Raw genomic sequence first — 22,181 nt, forward strand, 5'->3', positions numbered from 1 at the left:
ACCCAAAACAAATGATATGAGCTCATCTATGAATTCATGTTTGAGGACTTTATTCTAAAGAAAGAAGACCAGTGTGTAAAGATATGTGGTCAAGGTTTTCAAATGTAGCATGCTTAAAATAGCAAAATACAGAGGCAACCTATCAGCTGGGAATGTCCAAATAATGATGGCCTATCCATAAAATGTATTGCCCTGTATGCAACCATCAAAAGTGGTGGTTGTGGGGGTATGTGTGTGTGTGTGCCCAAGAGTCACAAACTCCAGTTCCTACAAGGACCAAGCAGGAAATGTAAATGACTGAAATAGGCCAATTTGTAAATAATAGTGAATGGTAGGGGCTATTGCAAACTGGAGAGCCTGTAGTCTGACGAGAGGGATTTAAACAAAATAAAAACTATGCCAACGAAACTAACTTGACCAACTACAAAAATGGAATTTAGTCCCCAAACCATCATATATTTTATGACTAGAATGATAGCTGCAAGCGTGTTATGGGTTGCATTATGTCCCTCAAATTAATATGTTGAAGCCCTAACCCCCAATATAACTGTATTTGGACACAGGCCCTTTAAGGAGGTAATTAAGGTTAAATGAAGTCATAAGGTTTAATAAGTTTAATCTGATAGGATTAGTGTTCTTGTTAGAAGAGGAAGAGACCCCAGAAATCTTTGTCTCTCTGTGCATGCACAGAGGAAAGGCCATGTGAGGACACAGTGAGAAAGTAGCCTCGTGTCATCCCGGAAGACAGGTCTCACCAGAAACCAAACCTGCCGGCTCTTTGATTTTGGACTTCTAGACTCCTGGACTGTGAGTAAATAAGGTCCTGTTGCTTAAGCCACCAAGTCAGTGGTATTTTGTTATGGTAGTTCGAGCTGAGTAATACAGATAGGGTCTTACCTCCATGTGCAAAACACACTTTGAGTTTAGGAAATTTCTCAAACACTCCTCCCATGATCATGGAGCAGATGGCCATGGTGGTCTCTGCTGGCATTCCTAAAAGAGGAAACAGTCACAGGACACAGGGCTTGTCATCTCAAGCGAGAAGCTCGGTGATGCTAGTGGTTGGGGAATGGCAGCTTGCTGTGGTTGTGACAAACATGAGGTCCTGCTGCCTCAGCATGGCTTGGTTGTGGACAAGCCTTTACTTTGGCAAGCAGACCATCTGAAGCTTCCTGTGTGCCCCTTGCAGGGGGAGTCATTTAATGGCCAACACAGTCAAGGAGCCAGAAGACCCAGCTTTTGTCCTGATTCCTCCAGCTTCACTTTCGGATGTGGTAGAGCAAGCAGAGTAAATGAGTCTGGGTTGAACCCTAACCCTTCCAATCTTCTGCTTCCTGGCCTTTTTTTCCCCTTTTTTTCTAAGGTTTATTTATTTATTTATTTTGTGGGGGAGGGGCAGAGAGAGAAGGAAAGCTTGCAGAGTCTGAGGCAGGGCTTGATTTCACAAACTTGAGATCATCACCTGAGCTGAGATCAAGAGTGAGATGCTCAACCGACTGAGCCGCCCAGGTGTCCCTACAGAATTTCTTTTTATTGTATTCTATTTTATTTTATTTTATTTTATTTTATTTTATTTTATTTTATTTTATTTTTTGTATTATTTTTATTTTTTGTATTATTTTTATTTTTTGTATTATTTTTATTTTTTGTATTATTTTTATTTATTTATTTATTTTTAATGTAGTTTATTGTCAAGTTGGTTTCCATATAACACCCAGTGCTGCTTCCTGGCCCTTTGACAAATTATTTAACATCCTCCGACTTGTGCTTCTTCACCTATAAAATGGGGACACTGTTGCCCATGTTGCAAGACTATTTGGAACCTTGCAAACGATGATGTTGGGAAAGTTTCCAGCCAGAGCTTCACATGAGAGGTGCACAACAATTATTAGTTGCTTTTCTGTGCTTCAGTTTCTTCATATGTAGAATGGGTTTGTTCTTGCTCCTTAGTGCTCGATAAATATTAACTAAAACTATAATTCCTGCCAAATCTTTGCTGCTTCTTAGAGATGAGGTTGAAAATAACTAGATTAAAATGAATTATTTCAAGCACTTTGTGCTCCTAGAAGAAGCAGCTTTTCCATGCTGACAGCTTTATCTCCACAGTTAGTCTGGTTTACATTTCCAGGCAACTGCTATTCAGACTGTGACTTAAAAAAATCTCTGGGAGATCCACATGCAAATCTGTACCTTCTGGGGAAGACTGACTCTCTGGCCGCCAAATGGGGCTTTACTAGATGCTCATCCTGCTCCAAGCGTCTCATTGCTCTATGGACAGAGACGTCTCTGGCTTCCCGACCTTCTGGGAATTCTGGAAGCACAATGGATTCATGTCCACAGGGGAGGAGTTTGTGGGCAGAGCTTCCTGAAGCTGGGGGATGGAGATGGACAGCATCACTTCCTTTTGGTCCTGTAATTCTGCTTTCCATGAATTACTTGGACCATAATTGCATAATCCATTCTCCATACAGGAGCCAAAGTGGAATATTTTCAGCGTCCGTTGCATCTTGGCCCTTCCCTGCTGGCAATTCTTTAATCTGCTAATGACCACTTCTCCATCCACAATAGAATTCTGAAATTAGCCTGTTTGTTTATTTATGGTCTATACATTTGCTTGTCAGCTCTTTCGTCTAACCAGAACACAGGCTTTAGGGCAGAGGTTTTGTCCATGTCAGTATCCATAGTGCCAGGTACAGGGCCCATCATGCTAGAGAGGATCAACATTTATCTGTTGCATAAATGAATGATGAAATGTCTCGTTATGCATATGTTCTCTCTGTTTTTCATGTGGGAGGTTGTAATGTAAATAAGTTTGTGGGACTTGTCAAAGTGTTATGTTGCATTAGGATAAGATTTTCTTTGGAGCTGGACAGCATTGGTGCCCCTTAGGTTATCTATTCTTTTTTATTGTTGCTCGAGAATTTGGTGGGGGATGGGTAGGAAGCTGCCTTACTAGATACATTGGTCTCCAAAAAAAAAAATCACAGAGGCATAAAATGTCAGAGCAGAAAGATAATCCAGACCAGCTTCTCCCATTTTAACATGAGAAATGAGCCTAAGAAGGTAAAATGATTTGCCACATGTTATACAGAGACATAGAGACTGGCTGGAACTGAAATTCAGTTTTCTTACTTTCAATATATTGCTTCATTTAATTTTTTGTGGTGATTCCTTTATAATTACTTGTACTAATTGGGCTGAGGGGAGAATGGATAATGGCCTCCCTAAAGAAAACCCAGGGTTGTTCATCTGGGAACCCCACTATTCATTGGGTTTATAGATGAGCTGCACTTTTTACTTGTGGCCACAGTCACACCTGTCTCCATTTCTTGTTATCAGAGATAATAAGAAGAAATTGGATAGGCCAAGTAGAGGTCTCTCCTTTTTCCCTCTCCTTTCCTGCTCATGTAGAACTGTGAATGAATAGTGCAGGAACAAAGAGCAGAAGAGAGGCGCAGATAACAGGAAAATTAAAAGCCTGGGTCATCTACGATCTAGGGCCTCAGATCCTTCGGTGTTCGAAATTGACCTTGTACTTGTAACTCCAGGGTTCTCATTTGTAAGAGCTGATGCTATTATTGGTTCCTTAAAAAAATCTATTAGATAGGCATGGTTACTTATTTTGGGGACCTTTTTGGGAGTCTGTGTAGTGAGGTAGCTTTGAAGTCAGACAGAGTTGTGTAAATTCCATTTTTGCTTATTAACTGTATGACTTGGACAACTTATCTAACCACTCCAAGACTCAGTTTCTCTACCTATAAAGTGGTTATTATGATGTTAACCTCAAGAATTTTGTGTGGATCTGAGTAAAATTAAATAAGATAATATATATATCACTTATCTAAAAGCTCAACAACTCACAATCCTGTTCATTATTCACACTACTCTTTTTGACATATTAGTGTTCCAGAGATAACTGGAAAAAAAACCAAAGGCTTTATTCTCTTTTCCAGACTCTGAGCTGACACAGACCTACAAGCCAAGGGAGCCAGTATTTGGCCATTCGTCCGTCCATCTGCATGTCCCAGGGGTGGACAAATAGGGAACAATTCAGCTTTTCAGCTACCTTTAAAGAAGCAATGAGAGAGAGAGAGAAGGGGAGAGTTATTTGGGTGAACCAGCAAATATAGGGTACTATTTTAGGAAAATTATTTTTCTCTGTGTCTATATTGATCTGAGTAAATAAGCTAAAATATTTTTAATTTTGTTTTTATTTATTTTTATTTTATTTTTTTAATCTATTTTTTTAAATGTTTTATTTATTTCTAGGAGAGAGAGAGAGAGAGAGACAGTGTGAACAGGGGAGGGTCAGAGAGAGAGGGAGTCACAGACTGAAACAGGCTCCGGGCTCTGAGCTGGCTGTCAGCACAGAGCCCGACGCGGGGCCCGAACCCACGAATGGCGAGATCATGACCTAAGCGAAAGTCGGACGCTTAACCGACTAAGCCACCCAGGCGCCCCTTGTTTTTATTTATTTATTTGTTTTTGAGGGAGCGAGAGATAGAGCACGAGTGGGGAAGGGGCAGAGAGAGAGGGAGAGACAGAATCTAAAGCAGGCTCCAGGCTCTGAGCTGTCAGTACAAAGCCTGACACGCAGCTCAAATCCATGGACCATGAGTTCATGACCAGAGCTGAAGTTGGAAACTCAACCGACTAAGCCACCCAGGTGCCCCAATAAGCTAAAATATTTTTGAAGTTGTTTCTTGATCTATATAAAAGAGTCATTGAGAAATTCTGCTCCTGCTTAGAAAATAAAAATGTCGCTTAAAATTAATAAGGGGGTTGGTGGATTTACCTTTGAGGTTGATGAATTTAGTATGTTGTTTGGCAAAAAAAGTCACAGGAAGCATCCATCATTCAGCTGTTTTGGCTGAGAGCAAAATGCTTAGGGACTGATCCAACATCTCAAATGCAAGAGAAATTCCCCCTGCTACTTCCTACTTATCCATTCTTTTAGAAGGACTGTTCATATTGTATCCCTACAGTCAGGACTAGTGTGTTCCCCTGATTTCTCCTCACTTAGAAACCTGAGGATGTGGAAAGTGAAGAAGTGATGCACTGGTGGCCAGAGGCTCCTGACTGGGCTGGAGCAGGCTGGCCTGACCCAAGCCATCAGCCACTCAGAGCCTGACACCAGATGGGAATTTCTGGGGACCTTTGGATACTCACGAAGCCTTAGGAGCCCAGCTGAGTCCCTGAATAGTCTGTTGAGAATGAGATGACTTTAGAAAGTCAAGCGCTCTCAGTGCCTCAGCTGGGCAGGTACTGAGATGACTGTCATGGGCAAACTTGTTCCAGGGCCTTCTTGGAAGTAGAAATCCTATCTGGATAGAATGATCTTTATGCAACAAAATGTTTAATTTAAAAAAGTCCCCTGAGTAGGCATTAAGTATGAGTACTTAACAAGGTTCAAAACAGATTTTCCGTAATGCATCTTTCCCAAATATATTGAGGTGCTGGAGTGATTCATCCTACTTTTACATATTAATATGTGGGTTAAATGGGCTGATGCAATGTGAGTTCTGGACTTCAGCATTTTTAAAATGAAAAGCATGGTGCCTGGGTGGCTGGGTTGGTTAAGTGTCCAACTCTTGATTTCCGCTCAGGTTGTAATCTTACAGTCATGAGACTGAGGTCTGTATCAGGCTCTGTGCTGACAGCGCAGAGCCTGCTTGGGATTCTCCCTCTTTCCTCTCTCTCTCTCTCTCTCTCTCTCTGCCCCTCCTCTGTTCATGCAAATGTTTTCTCTCTCTCAAAATAAATAAATAAACATGAAATAAATAAAAAAATAAAATGGGGAAGCAATTCTTGGACAATAAGGGATTCTGGAAGTAGCAGATAAAGAGTAGGTTGGAGAAAGCGTTTCTAATTCATCAGGTTCTGGGGGCAGAAGGGAAAGGAGCTAATTAGTTTCTGATAATGGGTGTAGTCGGGGTCATCTTCTTGGGATGGGCTGACTTGACAAAATTACAAAATCATGGTATCTCTGTGGGATTTGACTCCTCATTAGGATGTAACTTTATGTGCCTATGACAGTACATTTCTATTCAATTCAAATTAGTAAATATTTTTGATCCCTTCTGTATGTGAGGCATTGTAGAGAACACAAAAAGACACTTAAACTCTCAAAATCATGATAACTCACATTAACTGAGAACTTACCATGTGCCAAAGCTGCTATAAGAATTTTACAATTATTGATTAATTTAATCCTTTATAAGATGAATGTTTTGAAAAATTGAAATATAGTTGACACACGATGTTACATGACTTTCAGGTGTACAATATGGCAATTTGAACAACTTTGTATGTTACACTGTGCTCAAACGAGCTAGCCACCTTCTGTTACAATACAAGTCTATTATAATATCATTGACTATATTTCCTGTGCTGTACCTTTTGCCCTCGTGACTTATTCATTCCATAACTGGAAGCCTGTACCTCCTCCGCCCCTTCACCCAGTTTGCCTATCCTGTACCCTCTTCCTCTCTGTCAGCCACTAGTTTGTCAGCTGTGTTTATTGGGTCTGTTACTGTTTTGGTTTGTTCATTTGTCTTTTAGGTTCCACATATAAGTCAAATCGTATGGCATTTGTCTTCCTCTGACTTATTTCACTTAACATTACACTTTCTGGGATCAGCATTGTTATTTCTGTCATTTTACAGAGAAAGAAACTAAGACAAATAGAGGCTAGGTAACTCACTCAGGTCTTGTGGCTGATAAATGGGAGAGGCAGGTGATCTGCTACTATGTCTGTCTGCCTCATACTTGTAACAAGGTCATTTTTGTGCTTGAAAACTGACCTGAGCACGTATGGTTGGGTTCACTCACTAAGAAGGGTGGTCTAGGAGATGAAGGGGATGGTTAAACACTTTGGAACTCCAGGATACCCTTGAAGTGACAAAGTCAACTTGGCTCATGGTGACTCCTCTCATTTGCTTCAGCCATGTTATTGACACTAGCTAGAGACCAGTGAAGCTGCCAAGTCTTGCTAACCAAGGACATGTGCTGCCATCCCTAGGACGTCACAAGTCAGCTGGGGCCGGGATGCTCTTCTGAATCCCCTGGGAGACCAGCAGAGCCCAAAACAGCTTATTTAGAATGAATGATGGATTGAGCTAGTCATATGGAAAATATCCATTTGGAAGGCAACTGGCAGCTCTTGCTTTTTGAGCTCCTTAGTAATTCATAAACCCAATCCTAGTGAATAATAAAATGACTTGCAGCTGAAGGCTTGCTCACACTGTGTTGAAACACACAAGTGTGAACAAGTAAATAAATCCTCTTTCAAAGCCCATTAAAGTTTATAGAAAACATTCACTGCATCAGCTCAGTCACTGTCGCCAGAAATCTTCAGGGAGTTCAGTATTTAGAGGAACATTAAATCTTTCAGGTTACTTAGGAGGCAATTTAACAGATACCCCACTCCCCAGTTGGTGGGCAGCATTCATAGATAAAAGACATGGAAACATTTTTGCATGTCTCAGAGTTCAATAAATATCAAAGGAATACATAGATGATCAGTGATTACAGTGCCTGATGAGTCCACCTACATCTATTTAATGCATTATTGAAAATTTTCCATTTACAATGAAAAGGATAGAAAACAATATTGTTATAATTCTAGGAGAGAAGAAATAAGAAAGTGCAATTGAATATAGAAGTATGCACCTTGATTTATGATACTAAGAAAAGCAGATTTATTTGCGGAAAGAACAGCAGGGTGAGGAAGACTGGTAGAGAGGACCGTGGGACTGTGGGCACTCTAGGTGGATACTAAAGAGATGAAAATGGCTCTGAGTTCCTAAAAATATATTTTATAATGCAATATTTCAAAAATAGAAAGTTGTAAGCAATAGTACCATGAACTTCCATATACTCACCAGGGAGTTTCATCAAACGTTAGCATTTTGGTGGCTTTGTTTTGTATTACACATTTTAATTACACTTTCAAAATATATGGCTTAGAAGTATCTTAATTGCAGACTGGTTAAATAAATGAAAACATATCTGTATGTTGGAATATTATGCAGTTATTTAAAAACCACACATTAACAGATTTTTATTTATATTGGAAATTTTTGGTTAGGATAAAAATCACATGTGTAGTAGAATTCAGATTTCTTCAAAATATAGATATTTGCAGAAACATGCAAGCAAAGAATCAAATGAAATATATAATAACAGTGGTCATTTACCTTTGGGTAGTGGGATTATGGGTTATTTTTGTTTTTCTCTTTATGCTTTTCTGTATTTTCCAGAATTTCTTCAAAATCACTTCATAATTTGAAAAAGTTTTTTTTTTTCCTAAGGCAAAATAATTTTTTTTTGCATGTCACTAACATGGTCTTTTACACCATGGCAGTGATAAGGGTATTGAATGCATTATTATGAAATAAGCATATTTCAGCTTCCAAATAAAAGAGTAGGAAGAGAGCATGGGTGATGGAAAGTAAAAGAGATTTCCCTGAACCAACTCTGGGCTGATCAGGGAAGTATTTCTACTTGGCCCGCTTCTAGTGGGATGGCCCATTCCTTTTGGGGAACTGTCCACATTTTTTGCTATGTGTAGCATGCCATCAGGCATCTTTCTCTCCCTCTGCCAGGGGAGTGGCACACTGATGTTCTGTCCCCCAGCACTGAGCACAGTACCTGGCCTGGCTGCACGGTGGCTGAGCAAGCATTGCATACTCACTGTGTAGACGGGGAAGAGTTCCTGTGCATTCAGGTCCCACTCGTTGATGTGGGAGCCAATCTGGACCCCGGGAAAACCCAGCTCCTTGACACAGCGCTCCATCTCCTTGACGGCCAGCTCAGGGGCCTGCATGGGCAATGTCCCCAGACCCACAAACCTCTTGGGGTGCTTCGCAACGGTGGCAGCTAGGTCATTGTTTAAAAGCTGGCACAGGTCTAAAGTGTCCTGAGGTTTGGCCTGGAAGAAACAGGTAAGGGAGAACCATATTGTTCAAGACCTACTTCTTTAGTTATTTGCTCTGAGAAACCCCTCCCTTGGGCTGAACTATTTGTCACTCTCCATGGCTTTACCACTCAGCAAGCTGGGGCACAGATTCAGATAGGCACTGGCTGCAAGGGGCCCTGAAGCAGAAAACAGCTAGTATATTGCTGATTAATGAGAAAAATTGAAACTATCATTGGGAGGGATGGACACAATTACTGGGCCTGCTGTCATTCTGTAGAAGAGATGGAATGAGGATGGGCCACACTCCCCCACCCACCACAGCTCAGAAAAGGCCTGAAAGGCTGAACACAGAGCACTACAGCTCCTCCAAGCAGGACACCACCAGCAGTACACCTCCCTCTCATGCCTCATCATGGATCCTTTCCTGTCTCTGTCTGTGTTCCTCCCCATCCTTCCCGTTGGTGGTGACACTCAAAAGTTACCTTAGCAAAATGCTAAATGCAGATGGTTGGCTCTCTGTTCCCCTAACTCTCCCTTCTTCATTATCCTCTTTCCTTTTAACTTCCCCCCACTGCCAGGAATTTGTACTCTCCTGAAATTCCAGTTGCACAGTCAAAATGGCATGCAATCTTTTAAGTTTGGGCATATTGAAATCTTAGGGCATTTTTTTTTTTTTACAAATAGTTTATTGTCAAATTAGTTTCCACATAACACTCAGTGCTCATCCCCACAAGTGTCCTCCTCCATGCCCATCCCCCCCCCCAACATCCATCAGTCCTCAGTTTTTGTCAGCATTCAAGGGTCTCTCATGGTTTGCCTCTCTCCCTTTCCCCCACCATTTCCGCCCTTCTCCCCCTTGTTCCTCCGTCAAGTTCCTCCTAATCCTCCTATACGTGCAAACATATGATATTTGTCCTTCTCTGCCTGACTTATTTCGCTCAGCATAACACCCTCAAGGTCCATCCATGTTGCTACACATGGCCAGATTTCATTGTTTCTCATTGCCATGTAGTATTCATGGAATACTACAGGGCATTTTTATTTTAAAGAATGAGTCTAATCACAGGAACAGATAAAGACTAAACACTAATGCTGAACTATGAGCACAGGTATGGGAAGTATTTGGGAGCAGGTGCTATTTCCATTGCTCCTTAAATCACAACACAAATGAATATTTACTTCGTTGAGTAGATACTTAGTGCACCCCCAACTGTGTACAAAAATGACCTTCAACAGGCTTGTGATTATGCCTGAAACACAGCATTTGAGACTTAATCACTTGGGGAAAAGCATCCAACTGCAGGAATCCCATTTTGAACTGCATATTTCCCTGCGAGAGGCAACTACGAGGTCATTATTATCTCTCTCACTCCCCAATCATTGTCATCTCAGAATAAACTGGCTTGTCAATTACTCAGCAAGACACTGCAGGAGTGAATCATGAGACAGGCAAGTTCTGATGGGATTAAGATTGAGTCTGCAACTTCCCTGATCAGTGGAAATGTAATGTGAGTCACATTTTGACACGTGGCCCCTAACTACTGTTCTGGATGGTGTAGGTTTAGAGAAAGAACATGACTAGGGAGAAGGCCTGGGAGGTGATGCTGCAGTGTGAGAAGCTGGGGGGGGGGCGGGGTCCCTGCTGGTCTCTAAAGAGGAGGAGAGTTGGTGGTGGTGGGGTGATATCAAGACTTGAGGCATCTGTCTACTTCTAGTGAGACTGACTCAGCCTCTCCCCACCAAGGAGATGGTTTCAGGTTTCACACTCACCCAGTAACTAAACATGACAGGAACTGTGGAAAGAGCTTGCACGGTCACCCCTAGACACAGACACAAAGAAAGGCAAAGACCATGAGAAGAATAGTCTAGGCACTCCTCCTGCCTTTCCCCAGGCCCAGCAAGTCTCCATCTCAGTCTCCCCTCCCCTGCTCTTCCTCTCTGTCTCCCTCCTTTCAGGCTTTCTGCCGCAGGCCTCCCTTCTCCCTCAGTCCCAAGTCTAGGGGGACGGATGAAGGCTGGACAAAAAGGACATCATTCGAGAAAAAATTAATTTGCCCCATTTGTCAAGGGCTATTTTTACCCTCCTTCCTGTGAAGTTTTATTTAAGGAAGACATTTCTCCATTAATTCTTTCAGAGCTTTTCATTTTAGGCCATGAATGACAGAGACTTTCTCAGCCACCTTCCCCTTTAATTCATTTCCTAAGTGAGCCTCCTGGTTGGAGTCCCACTGTCTGAAATGGAATGCCCAGCATGGGTCTCTGGGTTTGGCCCCAGAATCCAGCAACCAGAATGCCTTTAAAATCTCTTGTCGTCAAGCTCCTGGAGCTGAGGTTATTAGGAGAGATGCTGCCAAACTGAGCTGGTTCCTCTTTCTGCCTTACCCACATCCAACCCCTAGCCAGTCCTGTTAGTGCTTCTCCAATTCCTTTCATTGCCCATCTTTCCCATTTCCTGCTACTACCTGGTCCAAGCCACAAGCATACGTGGTCCATTGCAGAAGCTCCAAACTGGTCTCCTACCATCATTCTTGTTCTCCTACAGTTTGTTCTCCACTTGAAAATCAGAGTAAGGGTTAAAACCCAGATCAAGTCACTTCCTTGCCTAAAACTTCCAAGGACTTTTCATCACACTTAGGGTAAAATCTAGATTTGAACACGGTGTAGGAGGCCCCACACAGGCTCTCCCAGGGCTCCCATTGCTCTTGCTCTTTGTTGGCCAACTGCCTGTTCATTGGAGTGCTTTCCTGCCCTGTTGTTCCACCTGCCTGGAATGCTCTTCTTTTGGCTTATCATAGGATGAGCTCCTTTTCACCCTTAGTTCTTAATTGAAATGTAAGCTCCTCAGAGACCTTCCCTAACTCCAGCCACTCTCTAGCCCATTGTTCCATTCCTTTCCTTTTCTATGCAGTCTGTTACTACTGTGTTTAGTGGCTCACTCTGTGGTTTCCTCACCTTGAAGATATAACCCACATGAGCCTGTCTATATCTCTAGCATCCAGAGAGGTGTCTGGCATGTTGAGCAGACCCGATGAATGAAAGAATAAACCATTATGTAGCGAGGACTAGAGCTGACAGTGTTTGATTAGACAACACTGTCAAAACATTGTCACAAGATTAGTGTTTATGTTCATTGATTAGTAGAAAATAGATGAGCTCCTTTCAATTGTAACATCTTTACAATTTCCCTGAGTATTTTTGCTTACATTGCTCTATTTCATTTCTGCAGTTTGTAGTTTAGATGTAAGGTCACATGGCTTAAAAGTGGTGGAATGAGGCTTCTGTCCAATGTTACTCCATCTCTACACCCCAGTGGCCATTACATAGCATATATCTCATATTAGCATAGTAAATTGCACAATTTGTGAGTTGGTTGGTTTGGATACGTATTCTTCGGTCTCTGGGAACTGAAAGGGGGAAAAAAACAAGTCTAATCCAATTGGAGCTTATACATTTTAAAAGAGGGGTTTTTAACCCTATGACATAGCATGATGTTCCCCAAATTTACCTGTTGATTAAAATGGTGAGGGATGTTGTTATAGAAACAAATGCCTAGGCTCTCCTTTGGACATTCTGATTCAGTGGAATGGGAAATAGTGGAATATTCAGTGGAATAGGGCCTGAAAAAGAATTTCAGCAAGTGCCACAGGCGATCCTTATCCTGAAAGAGGTTTGGGCAAAGCTTCTGTGGTGGAATCAGAGAAACAGCTCTAGATACAATCCTAGTTCTGCTATTTACTAGCTGTGTGATCCTGAGCAAATTGCTTAACCTCCTTGCACCCCTTAAGTAACAAAGGTACTGTGTGGGATGTTCAGGGAAGATTAAATGTGAGCGGGTATGTGGTCACATCCCTCTGACTTCTCTGGGGCTTTTAGCCTCCTTCATGGACTGCGAGATCATGACCTGAGCCGAAGTCAGACACTTAACCAACCGAGCCACCCAGGTGCCCCTCAAGCTTCACATTTAGAGCAAAACCTTGCTCTTTGCTCTAGGTCTGGGAAGCCTTTTCTGTCTTGCTCCCCTTCCACCCCATATACTTCTAGAATAGGGGAATGTACTCTTGTGTTCTGTGGAATGGTCTACAGAAGTCCTTCAGACTTTCTGCAAAGTTCAATTTGAATGTCATTTAAAAAAATTTTTTTTAACTTTATTTATTTTGAGAGAGGGAGAGAGAGAAAGAGGGAGCATGTGGGGCGGGACAGAGAGAGAGAGAGAGAGAGAGAGAGAGAATTCCAAGCAGGCTCTGCACTGCTAGCTTAGAGCCCAGTGTGGGGTTCGAACTCACAAGCCTGTGACATCATGACCTGAGCCAAAACCAGCAGTTGGATGCTTAACCAACTGAGTCACCCAAGCACCCCTGAATGCCATCTAAATATACTTTTAATTGTTTAAAAACATGTGTAAAGCAGTACCTGGTCAAAAGTATTCTAGACCAAATTCTTAAAAAAAAATTTTTTTTAATGTTTATTTATTCTTGGGAGAGAGAGAGGGAGAGAGAAAGAGAAAGAAAGAACGAGCAGGGGAGGGACAGAATGAGACTCAGAATACGAAGCAGGCTGTAGACTCTGAGCTGTCAGCACAGAGCCAGATGTGGGGCCCGAACCCATGAGCCATGAGACCATGACCTGAGCCGAAGTTGGACACTGAACATATTGAGCGACCCAGGAACCCCCATCCTGCACCAAATCAAACCAAAATCAAACATGCTAGAGACTACCTCCTCATTTGCGGTTGGCAGGTTACTCATTTTCTGCAGATTTTGGATAAAACTTCTTCTGCTCTCTCTGTATATATTTGAAGTTCTTATAAATTTGTCTTTGATAAAGAAAGTGATAGTTCTAAGCTGCTCTTTTATTTGTGTATATATATTTTTTTGTTTTCTGGTTTAAATCTAGACCACCAATGACAAAATTTAGGCCTGATAATGTTATGGTGGTGAGTTCCCCGTCACAGCCTAGAGACACGGCTCTCACATGTCCAGAAGGCTAAGTGCAGCTTCTTGAAGCATAGTTCCTCAGGTGGCTCAGTCAACCGGGTAGTAATAAGTGAAAGCACAACATGGCCATCATACCTTTCTTAGATAGTCTTTGAAATTCTTTTTTTTTTAAGTTTATTTATTTTGAGACAGAGAAAGAGAGTGTGGGAGGGTCAGAAAGAAAGGGAGGGAAGAGAGTGCCAAGCAAGCTCCATGCTGTCAGCGTAGAGCCTGACATGGAGCCTGATCTCACTAACTGTGAGACCAGGACCTGAGCCAAAATCAAGAGCTGGATGCTTAACTGACTGAGCCACCCAGGTGGCCCTGAAATTCTTTTAAATTTGGGGGACTTATTTGCTTTTTAAACATGAGAAAAGGAAAATCAAGCAGTTCTTAGAAATTGTTAGTGATTCAGCTTTGAAATAAGAATTTCCTAATTCTTCTCTTTTGGAGTTCTGGATTAGTTTCATTGTAAAGTATTCTGAGACTATACAATTAACTTTCTTTTAAACTCTTACCCTTTCCGCCCTTACATATCAGTGAGGATGTTCTGTGTACTGTATACTGAGATAAACTATAGAAAGAAAATGGATCCTGAATCTGACTAAGCAAGCAATTGGCGTCCTTAATCTGTACATTCTAATTTTTACTGTTTTAGTTGACTTTATAGTAAGTAAAGACATTTGAACTTAAACAATTTAAAATAATAAAATAACACTTTTACCTTTTTGATGATATAGCATTCTACTTTAAAACAGGGTATATCTAATTAAAAAAATTTTAAATCCACACTCTAAAAACATTGTAAGTGGAAGGTCCCATACCTACTCCAACAAAGCTGTAATAGGCTGGCTCATGGAGAAAAGGCAATCAGAAGCTGTTATCACATAAATCACACAAAGTGGTGGTCAATGGGTTTTAGAGACAGACATTCCTTTTACATCAGATGCAAACATTGGTAGCATTTCTTGTTTTAAGTACCTGTTTGGTCCATTTCTCTAATACGAACCTCTGGATCCCAGCAGTTCTCTTGGACCACTCTGAAGACCTTCCCATCTTTCAGCATCTTTGCTTCTCCCTAGGACCGAAAACTCACATCAGCAAAAGGTGACCTAAGCTTGCTTATTCTTCCTTGTATGCTTTGGAACATGGTTCTCCCCTAATGTTTTTAGGGGTTTTTACTTAATCCTCAAAGAAGTAGAAGTCTGTTCATTTAACAGGCCTCAGCTTTTCATCCTCATGTCTTAATGTTGTCTTTGAATCAAAGAGGTGTGTTCTGTGAGTGTCTGTGGCTGGGCACAGAGAGAACAAGTTCATGGCCATAGCCTTTTGGGGCTGCATACTGAGGATGCCTGGTTACCTTGCTGATCTGAACTACTGGCTACAAGACCTGAGAGGATGGGCCAGTGTCTGGAAAACTCCAGATGCATAACATTTTAGATTTGGAAAGGGCCTCTAAGATAGACATCTAGTCCAACTGTTTTGTTTTATAGAGAAGCAACAGATGGATAGTGACAGTAAATGATTTATCTAACAGAGCAGGGCTCACTGATATCAACACCTGCAGTAGGAGGTGGGCAATGAAGTGAATCACTTTAGTAGCATGTATGAAATTTGGTGCTGAGCTGCTGGCTTCCACCAGGCATCATGTCTACCTGTGTACACTATGTTTAATACTCAGTGCAGGGGGTCCTCTAAATTGGACTTCCACTTAATGATGCCTAAAAAAAGGGAAAGGTCTGATCCAGGCCTCTAAAATTAGAGTGATCAGGTACAAATTGCCATTCTACCACTTACTCTGTAGCTTTGAGCAAGTAAAAACCATCTGTGAGACTCAGTTTGCTTATCTTTAAAATAGGAATAATAATGGTACTTACCTTAAAGGGATGTTGTAAGCATGGAATGGATAATCCATATAAGGTACTCAGTGGAGTATCTGTCACATGTTAAGTGTTAGTTATTTTGAGTATTTGCTATTAATGATGTATGGCTAGTTAGAGACTAGGCTATCTCCTGATATTCCCCTGCTTTGAGGTTACACCACCTCTGTGCTGCTTCAGGGCCTCGGGCTTGCCTTTGGGCCCTATATGATATCACCTAGTGGGCATGTGGTGATCAAAGGCCTTATGCTCTGCTTGGTGGAGTCCTCTGCCCTCCTTGATCTTGGCATGATCTTGGTCTTGGCTTGATCATGAGTTGCATACAAGTTTTGCCACAGCTTCCTTCTCCACTCTTCTATTCCATGGATAAGACCTTCCCTGCCTCCTCCCTGGAGAAAGCCAACTACTTTTTACTGGCAGCTCATTCATATCTGGCATGCGTAAGTAAGACCTCACATCCATGTTTTCATTTCTTTTTTTAAAATTTTTAATGTTTACTTATTTTTGAGAGAGAGAGAGGGACAGAGTGTGAGCATCGGAGGGACAGAGAGAGAGAAACACACAGAATCTGAAATAGGCTGCAGGCTCTGAGCTAGCTGTCAGCACAGAGCCTAATGTGGGGCTCAAATCCATGAACCATGAGATCATGACCTGAGCTGAAGTCAGACATTTAACTGACTGAGCCAACCAGGTGCCCCTTTGTTTTCATTTCTGATGGCTGTGGGAACGGTCATTGAGCAAGTGACTTAACTGAGATAGATGTCTATACCTTGGCAGAGTTGAGTCTCTGGACATCAAAATTGATTTCAGTTCCCACCCCTTGCTGACATTGGCAGCACCTGAACAACCTTCCCAGATTGGGGAATCTCCTCTGAGAATCTTGGTGGAGGCAGGTCCCAGGCTGCCTTTGATAAAGCCCCAAAGCTACGATACTTGCTCTCCGTGCCCCAAGCTTGACCTGTCAATGCTTGGGTTTTAATCAAGAGCAAGTGATGCAAAAAGACAGGATCAGTGAATTTATTCTGCCAGTGGTGCCAGCAGTGGTGACATGCTGTGTCCGTTGGCACTGGTACCATTGGCAGTGTCCAGTGTCCAGCTGGGAGCCAGCAGCCCTCGCCAGGCTAGTCCTGTGGTGTGGTATTGGCTATGGCTTCAATCACCTGCACATCTTATGAGTGTGGTTCCCCAGGCATATGCAATTCTTTTTTTTTTTCTAATAGTTTATTGTTAATTAGTTTCCACATAACACTCAGTGCTCATCCCCACAATTGCCCTCCTCCATGCCCATCCCCTCTCCCCCTCACATCCATCAGTCCTCAGTTTTTGTCATCATTCAAGAGTCTCTCATGGTTTGCTTCTCTCCCTTTCCCCTACCATTTCCCCCCTTCTTCTCCCCCTTGTTACTCCGTCAGGTTCCTCCTAATCCTCCTATACGTGCAAACATATGGTATTTGTCCTTCTCTCAGGCATATGCAATTCTTGAGGGGCTTAAAATACTTGCAACAAGTTTCTTTTATGCTTAAACTAACCATTGTTGGGTTTTGTTGTTTGCCACAAAGAATCTTGAATGATACTGATTGCACAAATAGAATATAGGAACACATGTCTTTCCATTTGGTGAAGAAGGGAGGGGAGAGGAATGATGGTAAAAGAAAAAAAATCAAAAAATAAACTTTTATTTGGCAAATTAGAGGCTTTTTCTAAAATCCTAAATAGGAAAGCTTAAACACCATAAAGTAACCAGAATAGCAGAGTGCTAGAAGAGCATGCATTCTGACAGACCTGGGTTTAAATCTCATGAAAATACTTACTAGCAGTGGAATTGGCCAAGTTAGGGGATTTCTGGGCCAAAGACTCACTTTTTCTATCTGCAAAATGTAGACACTTATATTTGTCATGCTTATGGCCACCCAGCATCCTTGGAACACTTTTGTGTGTGAAGAAAGTTTATGAGGGAGATTCTAGGCTTCACTTTCCCAGCCTTCCTTGTAGCAAGGGTACTAACATGCATGCAAAAGCTACCTTCTGGCATGGATGCTATCTGAGGTATCAGCCATGGCAAGAGCAGAAATGGCAGCACTTTGGTCTCTAGTCTCAGCAGAATCAGCATGAGTGTGAGCTTCCTGTCTGTGGCCAGAAGAGGCAGCATTTGCATCTTTGTTGGGGCAGCCTCCTCCCCCCCCCGCCCCTCCCCCCCCCGTATGATTGGACATTGTGCATGTTAGCACACCCTCTGGGATCGCCCTTGTGTCCTCCCAGGAGGTCTTTCCACTTAAACAAGCTAGAGTGGGTTCTGTGGTTTGCAGCTGAGAACACTGAGTGAAACAGAAGATTCAATAATAGAATGTTTAAAAAATTTTTTTGATGTTTATTTTTTTATTGTGTGTTGGTTAAGGGCAAAGAGAGAGGGAGACAGAGGATCTGAAGTGGGTTCTGGGCTGACAGCAGAGAGCCCAGTGCAGGCCTTGAACTTATGAACTGTGAGATCACGACCTGAGCCTTAACCAACTGAGCCACCCAAGTGTCCCAATAATAGAATGTTTGTAAAGAACTTAGCACCAGGTCAGAACACATGCTCAATTATTTTGGATGAAATTTTACTGTATATTATCAATGGCAGGGGAAGAAACTGGGTTTCTCTGGGAGATGCATGAGTAAGTTTTGGTTACAGACAAAGCAGAGCACATTAAAGCAGAAATGAGTCATTTAGTTCAACACTTGTGTCTTATAGATGCAAGGACTTATCATACACTGAGTTGGTTTAGAGTGGGGATAAGACCCAAGTTTATGGAACCATTTTCCACACCACCACACTGACATTGGTAATTTGTGTCTATCTAGTAGGCAAAGGTTAGTTACTATCATTTCCTAAACATTCTGATCTTTTGAGGGGATTGTACTCATTGCATGGCAGGAGAATCAGACTTACTAAACTTCTCCTCCACTTTCTTACTGTTGGATCCATGGTGGGGCTAATGAATGACAGCATCTGTCAATAGAACGCTTTCCGACTGTAAAGTACCACAGAGAAGCAGTGGTGTGTCATAGTAGGCTCCTAATTCTCATTGTTTCTTCAGCCAGAATTTTGAGACCTGACAGCCCTTGTAAAGAATCAATTCCTGATCCCTCTCACTTTACATTTGGTGACCTAGTATCCTTTCAGAGCTGCAAATGTGCCTCAGAAGGCAGCACTTGGTGCTGGGGGTGGGACAGAGGAGTCTCTTGGGTTATGTTTTTAACATTAACATCAGTATCAACCAAGATCTTAAACTAAACTAATAACCAAGTCAGCTGCTCTAATTTATTCATTTCCTCCCTTCCTCCCCCCCCACAAAAAATTTCATTTTTCTAAACTGTCAAAAGAAAACAAATTTTCTTTCTTTCTTTTTTTTAAAGAGTTCCCCAACCAACAACCGCCACCAGGAAAAACCATTTCAAATATACCTCTAATATTTTTAAAGCTAGAGCACAATGTCATAATAGAAATCATGGTATTGCAGGAGTCAGGAGACCAGGATCCTATGTGTAAACACTTAACCTCCCAGAACCTCAGACTCTAACTATAAAATAAGGGTTTAGAGTAAGTGATGTCTAAGGTCTCTTCCCAGGATGGTGTGATGTGCTGCTCACATCCTCCTGCAGGAATAAAAGAACTTTTCTCCCAGCTTCTGGGAGTGTTGCCAACAGCTCTGGGCTATCAGCCCCTATGGGGAGATAGGAAGATTGCCTCAGCTGAAAAGAGTCACCTCCCTCCCTCCAGGTCCTCCTTCATTTCCAGGGCAGCCCACTTCCAATGACTGATTGACACAGAGGTATAAAGGCCCCTCTCTTTTGTCCTCCTGCACCCCCAACTTGGGACAATTCTGAAGGTTAGCTTCAGAGCTCGTTGTAGGGTTGGCTGAGGCTCCACTGAAACATCACAGCTCAACATTGCCTTCTGTTCTATCCTGCTTCATCCTCTTCACCACCACCCCCACCCCACCACTGGTGTCCATTGTCCGACATTTCCTGATAAACCTCCTGCATGCTAATTTCTGCCTCAGAGTCTGATTTCCAGAGACCCTAATCTGTGACACTTCTGGTTTTCACATTCTAATTCTTTTTTTTAATTAAAAAAAATTTTTTTTTTAAATTTTTGAGAGAGAGAGTGAGTGAGGAAGGGGCAGAGAGAGACCAGGCTGTCAGCACAGAGCCCAATGTGGGGCTCAAACTCAAGAACCTCGAGATCATGACCTGAGCCAAAGTCAGATGCTTAACTGATAGAGCCACCCAGGTGCTCTTCACATCCTAATTCTAATACTATCCACAAATAAGTTCAAATATGGCTGGTATTTCCAATGACTGGTATTGCATGTATCATTAAAAGTGTGTTTTCTTTTTTTTTAAAGTTTATTTTTTTAATCTTGAGACAGAGGAAGAGAGCACAAGCTAGGGAGGGGCAGAGAGAAGGACACACTCAGAGAATCTGAAGCAGGCTGAGCTGTCAGCACAGAACCCAACATAGGGCTTGAACATATGACCTGTGAGAACCTCGAGATCATGACAAGAGCTAAAGTTGGATGCTCAACTGACTGAGCCATTCAGACTCCCCTAGAAATGTGCTTTCAGATTCAGTGTTTCACCACCAGATTCCCATTCTCCCCTTAACCCCAATGCCATCAGGCTATCCCTCTGCACCACACAAGCTTCTGAGCTGGTCATATTTGATTAATGGCTCTAATCAGTTTTGGCCATGATCCTACATTAAGAAATGTATTTTCCATTGTGACCTATTACACCCAAATATATCTATTTATATAGATACAAACTGAGACAAAAGTTTCATGAAACAATATTTACTCTTACAATGAATGCATTCTGCTATTCTCTTTTGTAGTCTATTTTATTTTTAAGCTTCTCTAACCCACTGCGTTGATATCATGACTCACTATTGTGTTGCAGCCCATATTTTCAAACACTGACTAGATGATCACTAGTCCTATGGTTGTACAATTCTTTGATTTCATGAAAATTGCCCCTTGTCTTGGGCTTTCCACCTCTCCTAAAGTCCCGTACTATTTTTGTTTCTTTTGCTCAGTTAGCACAAAATTATTGCAGTCTGTGTGTTCTTTATCCACTTGAGTGGCTTCCTGGCTCCCCAGTGATGAAATGAGAGATAATAGAAAAAATATTTATTGGTCTCTGCCCCTAGTTCCTGGCACAAAGCTCCTGAAACTTTTGTAATGTCTTAAGTGATAAGAACCCTAGGAGCATCTCTTAATTTAGTATTTGGTCTTTGGACCCCTGACATACGCTGCTAAAACCCTTGTAAATTCCTAAGTGGTAGAGCACTAGGAGCATCTTTTGTTCTATTGACGTGACTCTGAGTAGACTTCTGGATGGCTTCTGGATGGGGGCTAGTCATCAGAAAGACCAAGCCATAATGAGAAGCTTAGAATTTCCAGTCCTCCCACCACTTCTAGAAATAGAGTTAATAATTGAACATGCCTACATTAGAAAGCCTCCATAAAATCCCAATAGCATGGGGTTCTGGGAGCTTCCAGGATGGAGAACACATCCACAAAGGGAGGATGAATGCATCAACTCTATGGGGATGGAAGGTCCTGTGCTTGGGACACAGATGAAAAACTGGGTAGGTTCGTTCGTTCTTTCTTTCTTTCTTTCTTTCTTTCTTTCTTTCTTTCTTTCTTTCTTTCTTTCTTTTTCATGTTTATTTATTTTTGAGATAGAGCATGAGCAGGGGAGGGGCAGAGAGAGAGGGGGACAGGACCCAAAGCAGGTTCTGTGCTGACAGCAGAGCCCAATGTTGGGTTCAAACTCAAGAACTTCAAGGTCATGACCTGAGCCAAAGTCAGACCCTCAACTGACTTAGCCACCCAGGTGCTCCAGGTTTTTCTTTATAAGGGAAATAATTTTGAGAGCAGGAACCTGATGAGATCATGTAGAATAGAATGTGTGAAAATGCTAAACAGATAGAAATCATGTGTATGTGTGTATGGAGGCATACACATGCATATGTTTATGTGCACATGCACACATAGGTCTGTATTTGTATTCCCAAGGGCCTGAAGAGCACTCAGTGGATGTTTCTCGATGCTTCTCACCCATGGATTTGTAAAGGACCCTGTGTCTACCCTCTGAAATGCCCACAGGTGTTCTCCCCCTACCCACAGCTCTTAAAGGAGACCATACAAAATGGCTTGCTACCTATACTTTTATAAATACAAATTGTGTGTTTTAGTTCTGAACAAAGCTTAATTCATTCTAAGAACAATGAAAAACCAAAGGCTAAGAAGAGAAATACATGGGGAAGACCAGAGAAATGCTTTGGAAAGATTTTTCAGAGGATAAGAGTCTCCGAGGTAAATCAGTCATGGAGGCTACAAAATATTTGTTCAAAGAAATGTA

General features: G+C 42.0%; 1 protein-coding gene across 2 annotated transcripts in view; it reads right to left on the reverse strand.

The window, feature by feature from the left end:
• The window catches only part of ACMSD (aminocarboxymuconate semialdehyde decarboxylase), a 57,387-nt gene that overhangs the window by 25,686 nt on the left and 9,520 nt on the right, over window positions 1-22,181 (reverse strand). The window contains exons 3-7 of one of the 2 annotated variants that reach the window (XM_039229957.1): window positions 14,875-14,971; window positions 10,691-10,740; window positions 8,696-8,932; window positions 3,973-4,066; window positions 898-993 (exon numbers count right to left, since the gene is read on the reverse strand). In XM_039229957.1, the coding sequence (XP_039085888.1) occupies window positions 898-993; window positions 3,973-4,066; window positions 8,696-8,932; window positions 10,691-10,740; window positions 14,875-14,971 (574 nt within the window). Of the gene's footprint in view, window positions 1-897; window positions 994-3,972; window positions 4,067-8,695; window positions 8,933-10,690; window positions 10,741-14,874; window positions 15,009-22,181 lie in introns of those variants that run through there. The other variant, XM_039229958.1, reaches the window with a different exon arrangement.

This window comes from Hyaena hyaena, unplaced genomic scaffold (assembly GCF_003009895.1).
Source record: "Hyaena hyaena isolate Hyena2069 unplaced genomic scaffold, ASM300989v1 scaffold_41, whole genome shotgun sequence".
Classification (NCBI taxonomy): domain Eukaryota; kingdom Metazoa; phylum Chordata; class Mammalia; order Carnivora; family Hyaenidae; genus Hyaena; species Hyaena hyaena.